General features: G+C 36.6%; 1 protein-coding gene across 1 annotated transcript in view; it reads left to right on the top strand.

Moving 5' to 3' along the window:
- The window catches only part of ANKRD33B (ankyrin repeat domain 33B), a 100698-nt gene that overhangs the window by 46638 nt on the left and 33451 nt on the right, over window positions 1-20609 (top strand). Inside the window, exon 2 of the mRNA XM_044657885.1 lies at window positions 19098-19227. Coding sequence (XP_044513820.1) covers window positions 19098-19227 — 130 coding nt within the window. The remainder of the gene's footprint in view (window positions 1-19097; window positions 19228-20609) is intronic.

Here is a 20609-nt window from a genome sequence, read left to right on the forward strand (position 1 = left end):
AGAAATGTCTGTGTTTTTTTTTTGGGGGGGGGGTGGGACTCCCTTGTTTCAGGTATGAGGACTATAATTGTGTCATAGAAGGAATTCAGGAGTATTTCTTATTTTTTTCATATATGTAGTATTAGAATTATGTAATATTTGAATTGTTTTCCATATGTTTGGTAGAATCTGCTTGTAAATCTGTCTGGTCCTGAGGTTTTTTTCCTTAGAGAATTCATTTATGGTTTGTTCAATTTCCTTTTTTTTTTTTAAACTCTTACCTTCTGTCTTAGAATCAATACTGTGTATTGGTTCCAAGGCAAAATAGTGGTAAGGGCTAGGCAATGAGAGTTAAGAGACTTGCCCAGAGTCATACACAGTTAGGAAGTATCTGAGATCAGATTTGAACCTAGAACCTCCTATCTCTAGACCTGACTCTCAAGTTACTGAGCCACCCTAACTGCCCCCTTAATTGCTTTTTTAAGATAGGATTATTTAAATATTCAATTTTCTTTTCTGTTGATCTAGGCCATGTCCATTTTGATAAATACTCATCCTTTGTGTAATTGGAAATCTTGTACCTTTAAAACTACATTACCCAGGAGCCCACTAGCTTACTTCGTTACAGGCTGATGTAGACAGGAGATAAATTTGGTGGATTTCCTTGTCTAACCCTCTTCTCTTGGAATGAGGACAGCTGTGAACACAGGACTTTTGAACAGGTAGATTAGCTTTGGCACTTTTGGTTTATTTTGTTACTTTTTCATTCCTTTACTTCTAGTGATTATAAATAAATCTTGTAAAAATATAATATTTGAAGTTATTTTTATATATTAATTTTAATTTTTACACCTTTTAATTTAGATTATCAGGTTCGTTTTCATATAATTGGGCAGGTCCTTTCCAGTGGTTTGAGTAATCCAGCTGAGTTCTGAATTAATTTTATATAGTTATCTGGTAGAAATAATAGTAGCTTACATTAATAGTTTTTTAAGATTTGTGAAGTGTTTTATAGCTTCATTTGCCCCTTAAAATAACTCTGTGATATTGGGATTATTATTCGTTTATTTTACATCTGAGATAAATGAGATGCAAAAAGATTATGACTTTATTGCAGCATTTGAGGCAGGATTAAAACATCAGTAGGTCTTCTTGATTCCCAAGTCTAGCATCCTATCTATAATTTCTATTTTGCTGCTTGAGTATAACAGGATCTCAGTCATGTTTAAGTCTACCAAACTATGGGTGCCATCTTGTCAACCTAAGATTATTGTTAAGGTAAAATCTGCTTTAATTTCATTAATAAGTTAAACATTTGGAATGGTTGGTTTAGAAATTAATAGATTTCCCCTAAACAAAATCTAAGTCAGATTTAAGAGAATTTAGACTTTTGAATGTGTTAATTCTTTGGACTCTTCTTTGCCACTAAAGAACTGTATTGACTTCAGCCTTGTGTTTGCCTTCTGCCATTTACATGGCAGTGCATTTAATATGATTTCATTATAAATAAATACAAAAAATGCATTGATGATATTTTTCAACCTTCCACAGTTTCTTTTCTTTTCTTTTCTTTTCTTTTTCTTTTTTTTTTTTGTTAAAAAACTGATGTCAGAGGGGCTGCAGAAAAAAGGCATAACAAATCTTCAGGTAGTTTCAATATTTTATAGTAGTACAAAAAAGTCATTTCTAATTTTTTCAAATGTAGCAAATAGCCATGAATTTGATCAGAACAGATAACAGTGACCTTATGTCAAACTGAAAAGAACAAAGCTAAACATGGAAAGAGCATTCTTGCTAACAATAAGAAATGTGAAGCTTTGAGAAAGCACATATGTACAGAAAAATAATCAGGCAACATTTCTAACTTTGTTTTATAATTCATCACCTAAATTGCTGTGAGATTTTTTTTCCTTAAGAAGCTTCATTATGAATTGTCTTTAAATATGTGTATTTTCTGTTTTTTTTCCCCTCCTAGATCCCTTAGGGAGTCAATGAAGTCAAGATTATTTTCATAATAATACTATTTCACTTGCTTATTAAAATAATTCTTCCTTTTCCATCTACATATCTATGGGGAACTAGATTTTCTTTATTTGCTTCAACCAGTGGTAAATGTCATTTTTTGAGCACCTACTGTTTGCTATACACACTGCTAAAGCTCTGGAGATAAAAATACTAACAAGAAAGACAGTTCTTGCCCTTGAGGACCTTACAGTTTAACAGTATAGTGGAAGATACCACATAAAAGAGAACACTGAGGAAAGGGGTGAGGAGATGATAATGACATTTAAACTAGTTGCAGCTGATTGATTAATGAAGATGACTATCCTGGAAGCTCTCCTTAAAGGGAGGTTTTGGGGAGGAGTTCTAGGTTCTGCCTTTCAGTGAGGGAGAAGGAGGAAGCCGAATCCATGTGAGTACCAGGACTGATGTGATTTTTCAGGATGATGAAGCTCCTGGGAGCATGATGGAGAAGTACAGAGTTCAGCGGGTAGGAAGATGAACCAAAACATATCACAACAGATTGAATGCAGAAGCAAATAAGAAAATCTAACTATTAAGCCAAGGATATTAAAGGGATATTTAAATAATTACCATTTTTATTTTAGAAAAGTTATTTTTCAAAAATATTATTTATGTTAACATGTAATATATTTTAAATGAATGAATATTTAAATTTTATCAGTTTAAATTTTCGAATATTTTAAGTATTGATAGGTATAACCTACGTAAATTAAAGTTCTTTGAGAACTTTAATAATTTTTAAGGGGGTAAAGAGGTACTGAAACAAAAATAAAGTTTGAGAGACACTGGCTTCAAAGGTTCTTCATATGGAATCTGTTCATATGAATATATGGGAAAAGCATTAAAATATTTTAAATAGTTTTACAGTAGTTAGTGTTTAGTATAGTGGTACAAATCACACTTTAATTTTTTTTACAAAATTGACACAAAAAAGATTACAGCACTGTTTTGGCATTTTAGAATAATGATTGTGTTTATATAATCAGACTATTTCACAGAAGAAACAATGGTTTAAAAAATCTTCCAGGAGACTGCTTATTTGATGGAATTGACATCTTTGGTACATACATAAAAAGGTACATAATTGAAAGAATGTTTCATGTTTACACAGCCTCTATATAATTTTTAGGGGGAGAATTCTCAGTTATTACAAAGATACTAATAAGTAATGTTTTGCCTACTTCTGTTTGTTTACTCAGCTGCTAGGGACATCTTTTGTTCAAAGTTTTTTTCTTTTTTTGGATGAACCCAGTACAAAGATAAGAAACATACTTATGTGTGTTGTACTTTCAATTTATTTTCTAGTGGAATAACATTTTTCTTTAGCCTAGTAATAGATTTGGATGTTAAAATCCTGAAATAAATTGTATAAGTGGGTACTCTTCTTATTTCTGCTTTGTCTCATGGGTATGTTAATCTCTCTTGTTTACCACCATAACAAACTTAGACATAAAAGTTCTCTGTTATATAACCCAACCCTTTTTTAAATGTTCAATTTAAAAAAGAGGGGATTCACTTCTTTCTAATTGAATGCAGCAAAGATAGCCATTTTTCTCCCCCTTTTCCCATTTAACTAAATATTAACAATGATCATAAAGGTCAATGTTAGTAGGAAGAAAAAAGGTAGTTTGTTCTGAAAAAAATTTTAACTTGTCCAATCACTTCAATCAAATAATCTGTGGAATAATAGAATATTTCTTATTGTTTTGAATGAACTATGTTGATAGGGCATATTTTTGTTAATAGTTTGTGTTTCATTTGATAATTATATGTTCACTTCCTGTGACCACTTCTCTACTGGGGAATGGCTTTTAGTGTTATGTATCCTGGTTAATTGTCTGTATATCTTGGATACCAAGCCTTTATCAGAGAAATCTGATACTGATCTCTTTTTTCCCCCATTTGACTATACTTCCTTTCTTATCCTAGATGCATTAGTTCTGTCTGTGTAGCAGCTTTCCAATTTCAGGTAATCAAAATTATCACAGGATAAACTTGCTGTGCTTTACTCTGGATGTAGTTTTTAGTTAGTTTTGGCTTTTGGCTTCCAAATAATTAACACTTATTTGAGTAGACAAGAGAAATGGATGAAGATCTTTCTTCTACACCATTATTAGCCTTGATTATGTTGTAATCTGAGCCTTCTACCAAATGCCTTGTCACTATTCTGTAGAATATTTATGGATGATATTGACAATGAGGTTCTAGTTTCCATTTTTTGGTACTGACATCTTAAACTCTCTCTTGTCCCCTAAGCCATTTACTTTTTTCTTATCTTTCCTAACTCCACACCAGCTGCCTGACTGTCACAATTTTGCTATGGCTCTGGGAAATGTTATTAATTATTTTTCATTTTATGCCATCTCAAGTTGATGACTATGGGTAATAGGATAAAATTAAATGAAGGAAAGGTTGAACATGTTTAAACTTGAAATGTTCTTCCATCCATGAATTATTTTCCTGGGGAATGAACTGAAAATATAATCATTGAGTCATTGAAAAATCTGAATACATAAAAGCCCTTGAATATACTAGAGGGAATATGTTTTATTAGCAAAAGGGACAGATTGAGTTTTATTTTTTGAGGTTTTTCTTAAATACTTGTAATATTATTCTCTCTCTGGAAATGAGGGTAGGAAAAGAGGCAGCCATCCTTCATGGATTTAATTAAGCACATACTTAAAAAAAAGATTTGCATTGGTATCTTTTGCTTTGATGTCCCCTAAATTTCCCCCTGTATCCTTCTTCTTCCTTCTCCTTTCCCAGAGAGCCATCCCTTAGAAGAAAAAAGAAGCAAAAAAGAGAGAAAAACTGATCGACTGCTTAACAAGCAGTTAGTGATATACTTCAGACACTAGAGAGAGATGATAGCTGGCTATACAGGGAGTCCCAAGAGGTATTAAAATTTAATAGCTTAAAGCAGTGATTCCCAAAGTGGGTGCTACTGCCCCTTGGTGGGTGCTGCAGGGATCTAGGGGGGCAGTGATGGCCACAGGTGCATTTATTTTTCCTATTAATTGCTATTAAAATTTTAAAAAATTAATTTCCAGGGGGCTAAGTAATATTTTTTCTGGAAAGGGGGCAGTAGGCCAAAAAATTTTGGGAACCACTGGCTTAAACAGTACTAGGACTTTTGCCCCCTTCTCTGTAGAGTTGAAAGTCAAATGTTTAGAGATGACCCCATGAGAACTGATGGGATCACTGAGAGCATATAAAGAGAAGAGAAGGCATGAGGCAGAGTCTTGAGTGACCCACACATTTAGGGAAGCAAGACATAGATGATCATTCAGCAAAGGAGGAATGAATGGTTAGAAAGTAGTATAAGAAAACCAGGAGAGACCAGGCTTAGGAAGTTAGATAAGGAAACATCCAGGAAGGAAGGGGTAGTCAACAAAGATAAGCTTTTTGGTTCACTTGATCTTATTTTTATTAAGTCCTTACTATGTGCCTGGCATTTTTCTAAGTCTTGGGCACACAAAATAAAGACCAAACAGTTTTTGCCCTTAAGGAGCTCAACTGTTCATTGTGAAAGACAATATACAAATGGCTATGTGGCGCAGTGGATATAGTTCCAGGCCTGGAGACAAGAAGATTTCTCTTCCTGAACTCAAATTTGGGCAGATACTTACCAGCTGTGTGACCCTGAGCCACTCACTTAACCCTGTTTGCCTCAGTTTCCTAATCTCTAAAATGAGCTGGAAAAGGAAATGGCAAATTACTCTAGTATCATGCCAATAAAAACCCCAAATGGAGTCACAGAGAGTTAGACATGACTGAAATGACTAAATAACAAATGTACAAATAAGATGTGTGCAGGATAAATTGGAGATAATGTCAGAAGAAGGTATTTTAGCTAAGATTTTTAACCGAAGAAGCCAGGAAGCAGATGAGAGAAGAACATTCCAGGGATGGGGGGAAGATAGCAAAAATTCCCCCAATTGGATGATGGAGTATCTTCCTCAAAGAACAGCAGAGAAGCCATTGCCATTGTCATTTCATTGCAGAGTACCTTTAATGGGTTGTAAAGAGTAGTGAGATGACTGATAAAATGACTAGCAAGTCAGTTATTAAGCATTTAAATTATAAATAATGCACTTAATTCAGATCAAGAATACGATATAGAAAATAGAGTATTAGTATTTAAAAGGAGTTTTGGTGGCAGGCATGGAAGCTGAAAATACCTGAAGGGGAAAAATTTATTTTCTATTTACTTGAAAAGGGCCTGGTCTCTGTATTTGTTAGCATCTGGGTGCTCATATAGTTAAATTATAGGATAAAAGGAATTTTAAAGCAATTTATCCATAGAAGCAGTGAAGGGTAACTCAATAGATATATGGGTTTAATATGGATTCTCATTTGTTATGAATGACTGTAGATCTAGAAAACCAGGGTCATATGGAAATTGCCAGGGAAATCCATAGAACAGGACAGGATCTTATAGGGAGTGATCATTAGTCTCCCTTCATTGGTTTTGTTTGTGCAGAATCTTTTTAATTTTCTGTAGATTGCCTCAGAGACCCAGGTTTTATCTTCTTGTCTCAGATGGAAAGATGGACTATTTGGATGTCAGGATATTCTGGATTCTGTAGAAGTCAATCAATTTAGAATGATGAGAGGGAAAAGAAGAAAGATGTGAATTTTAACCTTTACATTCACAATCCTAGGTTTGGAATTTAGGGAACAAACTCTTTAACTCTTTCCATGTACTTGGAGAATTGTCATGGATAGAGGATTAAAATGTTCTCTTTAACCTCAGAGGATAAAAACAGGTTGAATATTGGGGGAAATAGTGGTAGAATTCATCTTATTGCAAGGAAAAACTCCCTAGTAGCTATAGTTGTTAAAAAGTTATATATTTTAAAAGTTAAGTGGAATAGGTGGTTTTAAAAGGTAATGAGCTCCCTATCTCTGATGGTCTTCAATAAAAGGCTAGACAACCACTTCTCAAAGAGAAATTCCTGTGCATCTAAAGTTTAGACTAAATGACTTCTGAGATCCTTTCAGCTCTGGGATTCTGTGAGGGCATTTGTGACGGTACTGGTTTCACTAAAGGACAAAATTACATTAGTGACCCACCAAGACTAGTCCTTTTTTTGTTTAATAAAAAGAGATGAAAGAGTAGTCTTGCTGTCTTTTTTTTAAACCTATACCTTCTGTCTTAGAATCATGTGTAATTAGAATGTTACTATGATTCCCCGAATCCCATTCACTTCCTGTTGTTACATGCTGACTGTAGACAGGATAGAAATTGGGTGGAGGTACATCTCTCTCCCTCTTTCCTTCCTGTTGCAGCTTTGGTGGAGCGGGAATTTTTGAGCAGGTAGAAAAACTTAGTCACATGGTTCTATTTTGTTAGATAATAAACTTTATAAATATAATACTTGAAGTATTGGACATTAATTTAAAATCTTACACATGTAAGGGTTAAATTTAATGATTGGACAATAATTTTATGAATGTGGTTGCCAATATTTGTTATATTTCGAGTCAGAAATTTATTTACAAATATATACAGATAGAGAAGAAACAATAAAGAAGAGAAATGTGAGGGGGGTTAGAGAGGTTATCTATTCTATCTTAATCCAGGCAGAGATTAATTAGCTCTCAACCAAGAAGGCCTGTAGTGAGTAACCATGAGGCTTCCTCCAAGATGAAAGCTAGTCTCTCCAGAAACTAGGAAAGGAGTCAGCCTTTCACTCACCCCACTCAGTAGTCCAGGAGTCAGAGTCCGAGATGAAGTCAAGCTCCAAGCCCACAATCCAAGCCACAGTCTCCAGTGAAGTTCTCTCGAAGACTTTCTCCAATCTGGAGATTATCTCCACAAGACTGACTGAGGCTGAAGGATTCATAGCTTTTATGATGCTAGCACTGCCTAGGGTGAAGTGTTTGTGGAAACCAGTTCTTACCTTCTGGAGGGGTGAACTCTCATCAAAGGCTTCTGAAGGTGTCAACTCTGATCATAGGAGTCACAAGTTTCTGGAGTTGTCACCCATGGTAGTAAGTGACTTGTGAACTCCTCCATCTAGTTCAAGCTTTTTTTGTTTAATAAAAAGAGATGAAAGAGTAGTCTTGCTGTCTTTTTTTTAAACCTATACCTTCTGTCTTAGAATCATGTGTAATTAGAATGTTACTATGATTCCCCGAATCCCATTCACTTCCTGTTGTTACATGCTGACTGTAGATAGGATAGAAATTGGGTGGAGGTACATCTCTCTCCCTCTTTCCTTCCTGTTGCAGCTTTGGTGGAGCGGGAATTTTTGAGCAGGTAGAAAAACTTAGTCACATGGTTCTATTTTGTTAGATAATAAACTTTATAAATATAATACTTGAAGTATATATATATCCAAAAGTGGACAAAGGAGAGTTAATCCTGTCTTCAGTCTAGTGAGGTTCTAAGAAGGGGTACTTAAGTTATTGTTAACCAAAGTGTTAACTCAAAATAGACAAAGGGAATAAAGGATTCCCTTTCACAAGTGTAAACTCAGAGAGAGCAAAGAATTCCCTTTTACAATTAATACTGTGTATTGTTTCCAAGGCAGAAGAGTGGTAAGGGCTAGGCAATGGGAGTTAAGTGACTTGCTCAGGGTCACACAACTAGGAAGTGTCTGAGGGCAGATTTGAACCTAGGACCTCCGGTCTCTAGACCTGGCTCTCAATCTACTGAGCCACTCAGCTGCCCTCTAGTCTTGCTGTCTTTTAAGTTTCAAATGCTTGGTTTATTTATTGTTATTTATTTTCATATTCATATCTCTACAGAGAAATAAATGACACACTGTCCCACAGTTTAAGGTAGAGGATATCCTCTAAGGAGATACATGTCAGGGTGGATCCTACCAAGTCAAGAAAACCTAAATGTCAAGAAAAAATCTTATAAGGTAATACTAATAGGTGTACAAAATCAAAGCAGTTTTTCAGGCCAACTCAGGCTATGAGCTTTGGATGTTGGTATCCTCAAAGCAACATATAGGAAGAATTTTCTCAAATGATGCCTCTATGCTTACTCCTTATATACATGTAACATTCAATCAAACAGCATCCTTATCTGCTTGGATGGTTTGAGTTCTGCCATTCTTAAGTCTATAGGAATATGGTATGTCACTGAATTAATTGTCCAGTGTGTCAGTATAATGAGTTACTCAACAAATGGAAATTTTTTGAATGATTAGCCTCATGGGTCCATTTGTTGTGTTTTTGGCATATACATGAGATTGTCTTCTGAAATAATTAGGTGATAGCTGAACTAATTATTGAATGGAGCTGAAGTAGTTGGTTGGAAACTTTCTAGGAGACCAGTGGTGACTCACAGTTGTTGGACCCACACTGACGGAGAGACCATTCATGCATACCCTGAGCCTATGGCATTGAACTTTCTTCCTCCTACCCTCTATCTGCTCACCGCAGTCCTGCAGGACCATTACTATCTCCCCCTAATGCCTGTTATTACTCATCCACTTGACACTACAGGAGAATATGTTTATGAATAATTTCCTCTCTGACTTGCTTGGTCCATATCTGTTCACTCTTCATATGTAATCTCTTTACATCATACCCTCATGTCATCAGTGCTCCCCCCTTCCCAGATTTTACCCTGCACTTATCCCTTCTCTTCTCACAGTGGGTCCCTATGGCACACAGTATCCCATCCTGATAGCCTGTGTCTGATAGTCACACCATCATCTGGAAGGCTTTAAGAGCTTAAAACTGCACTAAGACTTTTGGGATTTGTATTTCCAATCTTTGGAGCTGTCCAGGATTAAGTTAGTTTGAACTTCTGTAGAGAAGAGTCAGTTACCTTCTTACCTACCAATTCTGAGGAATTCAGATTCAGGCTGTCTTGGCCATTGAGTTACAATATTTGAGGTAGTTGTGAAAGCTAGGGGGTAAAGAGCAGGACCTGCTTTTAGATGGAGAGATGGGACTTTGGGATCATAATGGAGGATATTGCAAGTGGAATGTGGGAAAGAAGGGTTTTTTCTATATATATCAGCCATTTTTATTGCTCTTAATAGCTCAGTTCTGGCCTCGCCTGGGTAAAGTGGGTAGTTCCCAGGATGGGTAAGGGAGAAGGAAGGGAAATCCCAAACAGTAAAATTGAGAAGGGAAGGAAAGGAAGGGAAATTTCCATAGCCATCAAACAATCCCCAGTCATATGTAAGGTATGTATGTGAATCTGTGGCTTCTTATAGTCATAAAACCAAGCATCAATGGATTTTGTGCATGTGTATACACATACACCCACATGTCACCCATTCTGTCTCTTTTATTCTGCAAATGTTTCTTCCTCTAGTTTAATGAATATTTAATATGATTTCCCTATCCTTCTGTCCTACCTTCCTTGTAAAAAAAGTGACTCCTCTTATTGTTGCAGAGAAGACTTTTAACCTGTGTCTTCTGATTCCAAATCCCATGCTTTTCCCATTGAATTCTGTTTCCTCTCAGATTATAAACTGGCAGAATTATGCAATGCAAAGGGAAGGAGGAAAAGGTCAAAGAAGTCTAATTAATGGACTATTAGGACATTTTGGTATTATGTTACACATTTTTGTAGAATTGGTCTGTAGAATGGTTGCAGAATGGATTTTGGGATTTTTGGAAAGAGCCCTAGCTTTGCTGCTTAAATTAGGCATGCCACTTATCAATTCTGGGCCTCAGATTCCTCCTAAAAAAAAAGATTAAAAGGGAAATAATTAACTTGGAAAAATAAATCTTTGCAGCATCTTTCTCTGATAAAAAGCATAATTTCCAAGATATATAAGGAAATAATTCTGATTTGTAAGAAGAACCTCCTCTCCAATTGAAAAATGGTCTGTGGTATGAAAAAGTACTTTTAAAGACTATAAATGGCTGTATGAAAATACTTCAAATTACTATTAATTAGAGAAATGCAAATGTAAGGAATTGTGAGATTCCACATCATACTCATCATTTTGGCAAATATGACCAAAAAGGAAAACAAGTGTTGGCGGGAATAAGGCATAGTGATGACACTGTTAGTAGAGCTGTGAATGGGTATTACCATTCTGGGAAAATAAGTGAAATTATACACATGCCCTTTGATCTAGTTATATACCATTGCTAGATATATAACCAAAAGAAAGCAAAGAAATTGGAAACGGTCTTATATGCACAAAACCCCATCAACAACAACAACAACTCAGAATGAGCCCTGATGCATAAGTATTTTAATAGAAATGAATCTATGTTTCCCTTGGGGAAGTATTCAAAGAAGAAAGTATTCAAGTTTCCTTGAACCTAGACTTTGACTGTATCTATATCTTACTTGGTAGGAAATCTCTCTTAAAACAAATTAAACTTTTCTAAGGTGTTCCCATGGAAGAATTGTATTATCTTTCCATGGCTAAATTTTTACCTTCTTTCTTAGAATTAGTCACTGTGTCTTAGTTCTAAGAGAGAAGAGCAAGACTGGGTAGTCAATAGGAGTTAAGTGACTTGCCCAGGGTCACACAACTAGGAAGTGTCTGAAGCCAGATTTGAATCTAGGACCTCCTATCTCTAGGCCTGGCTTGCAATCCCTTGAGCCACCTAGCTGCTCTCCTAGTTTATTATTTTAATTAAAACAATTTAAGACCATTCATTTCTCTTGATCTGTGTGCTTATTAGTCTCTATGAGATCCCACTTATGTTTCTGTCAGCATTAATATGTGCCTTATTACATATTATATTCTTTTAAGTTAATATTATGTCAGTATTGTGTTAAATGGCTATAATATGTTCATTTTTAGAGAGGAGAGTGCATTAGGAAGATAAATTTGTGTGCGGTCATTATTTACCTTTTTTACGTGGCTTTGCTTTACTATGAATATGGTGTAACTTGACTTTTACTGTATGTTTTTCTTACCCATATCTGATATATTGGAGGAAAACTTAAGAAATGACCAGGAAAATGATTTTAAGAATTTTTTATATGAGCAAATAAGTGAAAAAGTACAATTCTGTTCACAGAAATGTGTACATGTGCTTATACTTTCAAATATAAAGTTAGAAACTAGAAGTTATTCTTTATTGAATGTTGGTGCCCTTTAGAATTTGCCTTGAAGAAATCAGACCTTTAAAAAATCTAATGGTGCTATTTCAGCCATCTAGTATAATTAGCTGCTGCTTATAAATGAATGAATGAATAACTTCAATGCAGTTCTGGTTCTAAAAGATTGATCTGGTATGTCTTTTATGAACACCATAGACATTCTTTTAATGCCTTAGAGATGTTTGAAACTTAAAAGCAAATTATTCTCTTGGGACTGTTGACCTGAATAATTTTGTTGTATTCTTTACCTCTGATCTAATCAGTGATCCCAAGTTTAAATGAGTCTCAAGTGACTGGGAGACATTTCTTACACTGGCGTCTAGTTCAGACTTACCCAACTCATAAATCTGAAAAACTTAAGGCATATAAACATCCTCTCTTGTGTAGTTTTTCTTGTTGTTATGATAAGTCATTTAAAACTTTACCTTAATGCCATACTTTTTGAATATATATCCCTTTTTCCCTTCCTAAATTATCAAAGAGTCTTACATGAAGGGGCATCTAAGATCATCTAGTTACTTCTATAAAAATCTTAGAGATGTGTCTTTGGCAAGGCAGCAAGCATATATTAAGTGTTTACTGTGTGCTAAGCTCTGTGATATGGTCTTGGTTGCAATAATACAAGCAAAAAAGAGTCAGTTCCTGCCCGACCTAAAGGAGCTAACATAGAAAGGAACTGGAGGAGAGGCAGGGAATTACCAGGTCACTTTGTTGAATCACATTGTGCCTTTCAGACAATTCAGAAACTCACATCTTTTTCATATGACTTGCTATAGATCTAAATCTCCCTAATCTTGTACACATGCAGTTGATTTACCAAAAGAACTAATATTGGATTCATCTCTATACTTTAGCCAGTTAAGGCCTTTTTAGACAGTGATTCTGTCATCCAACATATTTGCTGTCCCTTCTAGCCTTGAGCTTCTGATTAAGTACTTCCAGAAATGGGGAAATCGATATATCCTGAAACAGCCCATTCATTTCTGATCAGCTACAATTCTTTAAAAATGTCTGCTCATATTGAACTTATATCTCTGTCTTTCTGTAAATAACATCTATTGTTTCAAGTAAAATACAATTCTTCTATGCTAAAGAACTTCACATATTTAAAGGCTGCTATCATAAGTAAGCTCCCTAATTCTTCTTCCAGATAATCTTTCCTCCATCTATCCTCTTATGGAATGGTTTTGACCCCATTCCCATCTTTATTGACTTTGAAGGGTATGTTTCAACTTTTCAGTGTTTTTCCTAAAATTTGGCAGAATTGATTAAAATACTCCTGATATAGTTTGACTAGACCAAGATACTCTGAGACAATGATGGTAAACCTTTTAGAGACCTAGTGCTGTGCCCATCCCCCTGAGTGTTGGACATACTCTGGTTCCCCTTTACTGCATAAAGGGAGTGAGGAAGTGCTCTCATTGGGCTGCTGGAAAGAGGTGGGAGGGTGATGTGAAAAGATGTCCTCAGGCACGGTAGAGAGGGGGAAGGGAGCAGCTCCCCCAAGTCCCTCTGCCTTTCTAATAACAAACTTTGGATGGGGAGAGAGGGGAAGGCAGCTGTGTGCCCACAGAGAGTGTTCTATATGCCATCTTTGGTACCCGTGACATAGGTTCGCCATCACTGCTCTAGGATCATAACATTACTTCTCCTGGAAATTATAGCATTCATTCAGATTGGATTTTCATAGAACATGTCTAGAGTTAAAGTTTATTAGTCTTTAATCTACAAGTCAGCATCCTCTTAGACTCTAATATCATCAGATGTTCTAAAGCTGTGGCCATTAACTGACGGTGTCAATTGAGGTTGAGATTTTCCTTAATGGAATGAAAATTAAGAAAGTTCATTAAGTCACAGAGTTATAGAAATTTTGTTTGATCCATTTAAGAATACACAGTAGTCTTAAGTGATACCATGCCATTAGATACCTCTATGGCTCACATTTTAAATTTTTAGTTTTGGAGGTATGTTTTTGAGAAGTATCATGCTTTTTCACAGAATTAGAACTCCAAAATGCCATCGTGGTAGCATTAACATTTCTTTCTTGTGTGTGAAAAGCCTTCCGTGCTATTGCCTTACATGTTAACAGTAATTTTAAAATATGTTTTTAATATATTTTAATATATTTATATACATTTTTCATGCAAAGTTGACCCCTTCACTTTCAATTTAATTCAACAAACATTAAACACTAACTCTGTTCCAGGTATTATGCTAAGTGCTAGCTGTTCAAATAAGAAAAAAGACAGTCCATGCCTTCAGTGAACTTATAGTCTTATGAGGGAAAAAAAGAAGCTAGGAAGAACGGCCTGGAACAGGTGTATCATATTTTCAGTGATCAGAACCAAACCAAACAGCTGATCGAGAAGGGAGAATTACTTGGAAAGTTCTGAAAGTTCAGAGCCCTCTATAAAGGAAAGTTCTGGGAAGGGGAAATTGCTCACCCTCCAGCCCTCCAGTCACAGAGGAGAGGCAGCTGGGAAGTTGGGGTCTCTAGTATCAAAAACTAAGTCAGTCACCATGATGATGAGATTTTAGACGATCAGCACACATTTTCCCTTTAGTTTTAATCACATGCCCTGGATATTCTAACATGTATTATTACATGTTCTTGCCTTCTTAGAGTATAAGAAATATGATTCTCCTTCCCCCCCCCCGGCCATGATTCAGAATCATTATTATCAAGATTAATTTAGATCAGTGTCTGCTTTTTAGGTTTTCTTTCTCTTTTGCTATGAAGCTTCCAATGCCTGCTTCTAGGAGGTAACCAAGTTATTGCTTTTATTCCATCATGATCTGAGAAACCAGAAAACCATATTTAAAAAAAAATAGTTTTGTGACCCTTACATTAGGAGTTAGAGGACTTTTTTCTGCTTTTTTCTAAGTTTAGGGCTGTGTTCCAGAGAGTTCATTCAGATCACTAGTTTGTCCTTAGAATGTATCTGCAGATAGAACTGTAGAGGATCCTTGCATTTCAACTCAGTTACTACTAACTTTTCTATTGTTAATAATTGCAATATTTGTTATATATCACATATAAAAATAACATGTATATTATTTAACACTTATAATATGTATGTGTACATAGTAGCTTCACATGGCCACCTGAAGCAGCAGCTATAGAGTATCTGTATTCTGATCACTTCTATATTGTTTCTTTTTTTTTCTTTTTTAAACCCTTACCTTCCGCCTTGGAGTCGATACTGTGTATTGGTTCCAAGGCAGAAGAGTGGTAAGGGCTAAGCAATGAGCTTAGCCTTTACCACTAAGGTAAGTGACTTGCCCAGGGTCACACAGCTATGAAGTGTCTGAGGCCAGATTTGATCCTAGGACTTCCCATCTCTAGGCCTAGCTCATAATCCACTGAGTCACCCAGCTGCCCACTATATTGTTTCTTAACAAAGCTGCTATTTAAGGAGCAGTAGGATGATAGAGTTGAAAGATAACTGATTTTTGGAGCCAGAGGACCTGGATTTATATCTTGCCTTTGAAGTTTTCTATCTGTAACCCTGGGCAATTCAGTTAACTTCCCTAGTTCTCAGTTGTCTCATTTGTCAAATGAAGTAATCATATTGGATGTCCTCTGAGGACCCCTCTAACTCTAGGTCTATGATGATGGTATGATTTACTGTCCTCTCCACATTTCTTCCAACTATTAATACTCCCCTGGAATAACTTTGAATTTATTCACAAGCCTGTGTTGTTTCCCTTGATATGGAATAAGCTACTCTTGAGAGCAGAGAATATTTTTCTTATGTCTTCCCCCACCCCCCTTTATCTCTCCAGAGCTAACACAGTGCCTCACAATTGGTAGGCACTTAATACAAGCTTGTTTGGCAAAAAAAGGGAAGCTGTTAATCTAGGTGGTATGTGGTCTGGACTTCTACCCTGACCTACCTGTAGAGAATAATCTCATGCTTGTGACATAAAGCACTTAGGGCTAACCAAGAAGTGTACACCTAACAGCCTTTGACATCTGACATGTTTTATGTATCATCTGTTTTGGACCAGTGACGGGCATTAATCTTCTTCAGTCCTTTAGATTTTACTAATTTTCTACTCCTTTGGCAAGAAAGGCTCATTATTCATTTCTCTTATCTATTATAGTTTTTTTTTTTCCTGGGCTTGACACTATTAGGTCCTCAATGTGGTTTAATAATAAAAGACATAGTTGGTCTTTTAAAACCTTAATTGCAGTTTTTATTTATGGCTCTGGTTATGATTCATAATTTATGGAAATGGCTATATTTATTCTGTTGAGTCAAGGAAGCACATGCAGCCCCAACTTTCCTGTGGAAGAAGGATCATGTGATAACCAGCTGCCTAAGGATAGCTTCATTCCCTTTGGTTTTGGTATACTTTGTGGGATTCATCACTGTATCAGGTGTAGAGTTGGTTTCGTTTTCTGATTTGGATAAGGAGTGTTCTTTTTTTCTGCTCAGCAGTGTTGTCTTTGCCAGAACTCATTGTCTTTGTTCTTGCTCATATGTCCTTTCCATCTTCCTTATTAGACTATTAAGTTTCATACAGTTAATAATTATTTCTTCCATGATATTTGTATCCCTAGCACTCAGCAACAGTGCCTGACATATAGCAAATGCTTGATAAATCTTTTTTGATTAATTTATTCTTATTAATTGATTTATTAAATGCTTATTTGTCAGGGCCTATGCTAAGTAAGGAAAAGTACTCATAAAATCAGTCATTAAACATTTATTAAACACTTAAAGTGTGCCAGGAACTGCGCTAAGTATACAAAAAAATGCAAAAGATTTCTCTCTCCCAGAGTTTACAGTTTAATAAGGGAGATTATATACAAAGTAAGCTATACGCAGGGTAGGTAGAAATAATTAACACAGAGAAGGCACTGAAATTAAGAGATTGGGGAAGACTTCCAGTAAAAGATGGGATTTTAGGTGGAACTTAAAGAAGGACAAGGAGGTCAGAGTGTAGTGAGAGCTGAGAGATGGAGTTGTCATTTCTGGGCCAGCCAGGAGGCCTCTGTCACTGGATTGAAAAGTATATGGCAGAGAGTTAGGTGTAAGAAGACTGCAGAGGTAGTATGTTATAAAGGGCTTTAAGTGCCAAGCAGAATTATAAAGGGCTTTCTTTAAGTGCCAAGTAGAACATTTCATATTTGATCCTTGGGACAATAAGGAGCTGCTGGAATTTATTCAGTAGGGGAACGACATGATCGGACCTGCACTTTAGTGGCCAAATGGATTGGAGTGAGGAGAGACTTATTGCAGGTAGACCAGCAGGTTACTGCAGCAGTGCAGGTGTGACGTGACAAAGGTCTGCATTAAGTGGTGGCAGAGGAGGCAAGGACATGCATTTGAGGGGATGTGATAACCCTGAAGTTGGCAGGCCTTGGCAGTGCACCTGATATAGGAGATGAGAAAGTGAGAAGTTCAGGAAGTACCCAAAGATTGTGAATCTGAGCAGTGTAAAGGGAGAAGAGATAAGGGTCCAGGAGGGAACCCCAAGGGGCATCTAACACTAGGAAGAGGATCTAGCAAAGGAGGCAGCCATCTTCTCCATCCTTTTCACAAGAAGCTTGCATTCTGCTATGGAAATACCTTTTATACACATTTGTAAATACAGAGCACTGGACTTTGGGGAATCACTAGTAGCTGGAGGAATCTTTAAAAAAATACTTTTACATGAGGTAATAGAGCTTGAGCTGAACTTCAAAGGGATCTAGAGATTTTAAGAGGCCAAATTAAAGAAGGAGAGTATATACTAGCAAAGAGGGACCATGCGTAGGTATGGAAGAGAAGCAAGATGGAATATTTTATACAAGGAAGAAGAGGTTTGGTTGGAATGTAGACTACTTGAAGAGAGACAAGATACAATTTAATAAGCCTAAAAAGGTAATCTGGAGACAGATTGTGAGGGCTATAAATGCTAAATGGGGCATTTCTATTTTATCCTAGAGGCATTTGGGAGCATTAATGTTCTTGAGCAGACAGTATTTTTTTATTTCTAAGATTCACTTTCCCCTAAAACCAAGTTGAATAGACTTAAGGAATTATTAGTTCCAAACCAAATTCATTTTGACTAAGTATACTTTTCCCTGACAGAATATGCTTATCTATATATTACGTGAATTCAGCATTTTTGTTGTAAGGAGTTATTCTACTTAATTTATGCAGAGGAGTGCTACTGAGAGAGAAATAAATAATTATTCAAAAAAAAAGTTGGTGGTAGGGAGGGCATATGGTGGCCCATAAAGAGATGGGCATGTTGCTTGTTACCTATCAGTATTTAATCCTAGTAGCTTCTGATCACACTACTTTTTTGTTATTGTTGAGAGTATTAGCAGGAATTGATTGCTGGAAATATATAGCCTGGGTCCTTCTAGCTCTCAGAAGTTTGAAAATTTTGTAAGCAAGCTTCTCTGGCATTTTATATGTTTAATATAGAGAAAACTCTACTTACCTTATAGAATGTCATCTTTTCAAGAGTCCTGAGGCTGCCTATGATATCCTTTTCCTCTGTAATATGGAAAATGGCAGGGTGGAATTCCTGCAAGATACAGGGTCAAGCCTCACCCAGAATTCCAGCTCCCCCATCCCCCCCCCCCGGAGAACTCTGGGTGAGGGGACAGTTGGAAAGGAGTTGGACAGTTGATTCCTGGGGGTTGAGGTGAGCAGGTCTCTCTGCTCGCTGTTCCTGGTTTGGGGTTTGCCTGTTCCCAGGAATCAACTGTCCAACTCCTTTCCAACTGTCCCCTTACCCAGAGTTCTCCAGGGGGGTCCCCTGGAATTCTGGGTGAGGCTTGACCCTGTATCTAGATAAGTATTTTATTTTTCTAGATACGTATTTTATTTTCCATGTGTTGATAATTATCTCAACTAATCTGTAAGTTTCTTATGGACTAGAGACCATCTTCAGCCTGTTATTGCTTTCTGGATCACTATGACTTCTCTAGCATTTGGAGAGTACAGTTAAAATGGGGAGGGGAGATAGCAATGTTAATGAAAGACAATTATCAAGAATCTGCCACCTCTGACCCAATTCTGTTTTTTTTTTTTTTAATTTATAGACTGGCCTTATTGTTGCCTGCTACCAAGGTTTTGTGGATATTGTAGTAGCCTTAGCAGAGTGTCCCCATATTGATGTAAACTGGCAGGACAACGAGGGGAATACAGCTCTAATTACAGCTGCACAGGCAGGTAAGGCTTTCTTTTTATTTCACTCTTACGAATAATATCTAGCTGTAAAATCTGGGTATTGTGGCCCTGTGGATAAGATACTGGACTTTAAAATTGGAAGAATTTGCTTCATATCCCATTCCATGACACTAGTTTTGGGACCATGGGCTTTGTTTCCTCCTCTGTAAAATGGAAAGAATGTTAAATAATATTTATAGTTGTTCTGAGATCTATAAACAATAATGCCTGTAAAGTTGCCTCACCCTATAGTGTGTGTTGGTAATCTATGCTGCTAGGGGAGGCTGAGGCTGGGATATAATAGGTCTAAAGCCCACTAGGATGCCTTTTTCACTAAGTCCAACACCAATATGGCGGGTTCCCTTTCCTTTTGGGGAGGGCAGGCTGCTAAGAGGAGTGAAACACCCCAGGTCAGACACAGAGTGGGTCCAAGCCCTTCCCTTTTGTTCAGTAGTTAAGTTAGGGCTCATGAATGATTGGGGACAGCTGGGTAGCTTATATAGCATGTAGGTAGCATGCCAGGCTTATAGTCAAGAAGACTTATCTTTCTGAGTTCAGAGATGGCCTGAGGCACTTACTTGCTGTGTGGCCCTGGATAAGTCACTTAACTTTGTTTGTTTCCTCATCTATAAAAGGAAATAACAAACCACTCCAGTGCTTTTGTTAAGAAAACTCCAAATGGGGGTCACCGAGAGTCAACTGTGACTAGAAAAAAAAAAAAGACTAAATAGCATGAGCAGGCTGCTGCATTTCCTGCCTAGGCAAGCTAGAGAGGACCTAGCCCAGCAAATGACTAATTCATGTAAAGTGCTTTGCAAACTTTAAAGAGCTATATAATATCAGTTATTATTCCTAATTTGGCTATTTAATTTTATGCTGTGGCTAAGGCTTGCCCTCAATATGTTTGGGTTTTTTTCTACTTAACACACTTGAAAATCTCTTTTAGAAATACCTTCAGAGTCAGTTTGCAGGTTATATAAGAAACATCAATCTCATTGCTTTTTATGTCTTTGTTGCAGGCCAGGGTTGACAAAAGACTTATAGTTTTAGTTTGAGATGTAAAATGAGGCACTCTTAGTCCACTTAACATTTTACAAAAAGATTTACTTAACTATGACAGGGGAAGGATATTCAATAAGGATATTCAGCAGTGATTCAGGTGCAGACAGCTGAGTTACTGCCCAGAACAAACATTCAGGAGGAATTGGTGTTCTTCCTGGCTTTTTGTTCTCTAGAGACCAAGGAATGATATGAGTAGCCATTAGTTCTCTGACCAAACAGATCCCCAAAATAATATATTTTAAGGAAAATAAATGGCCCAACCCACATACCTGGGGATGCTGTTGATATCTCACCCATTAATGGAAGACCCTTAAAAGGTCTTC

Source organism: Gracilinanus agilis, chromosome 1, assembly GCF_016433145.1.
Source record: "Gracilinanus agilis isolate LMUSP501 chromosome 1, AgileGrace, whole genome shotgun sequence".
Classification (NCBI taxonomy): Eukaryota; Metazoa; Chordata; class Mammalia; order Didelphimorphia; family Didelphidae; genus Gracilinanus; species Gracilinanus agilis.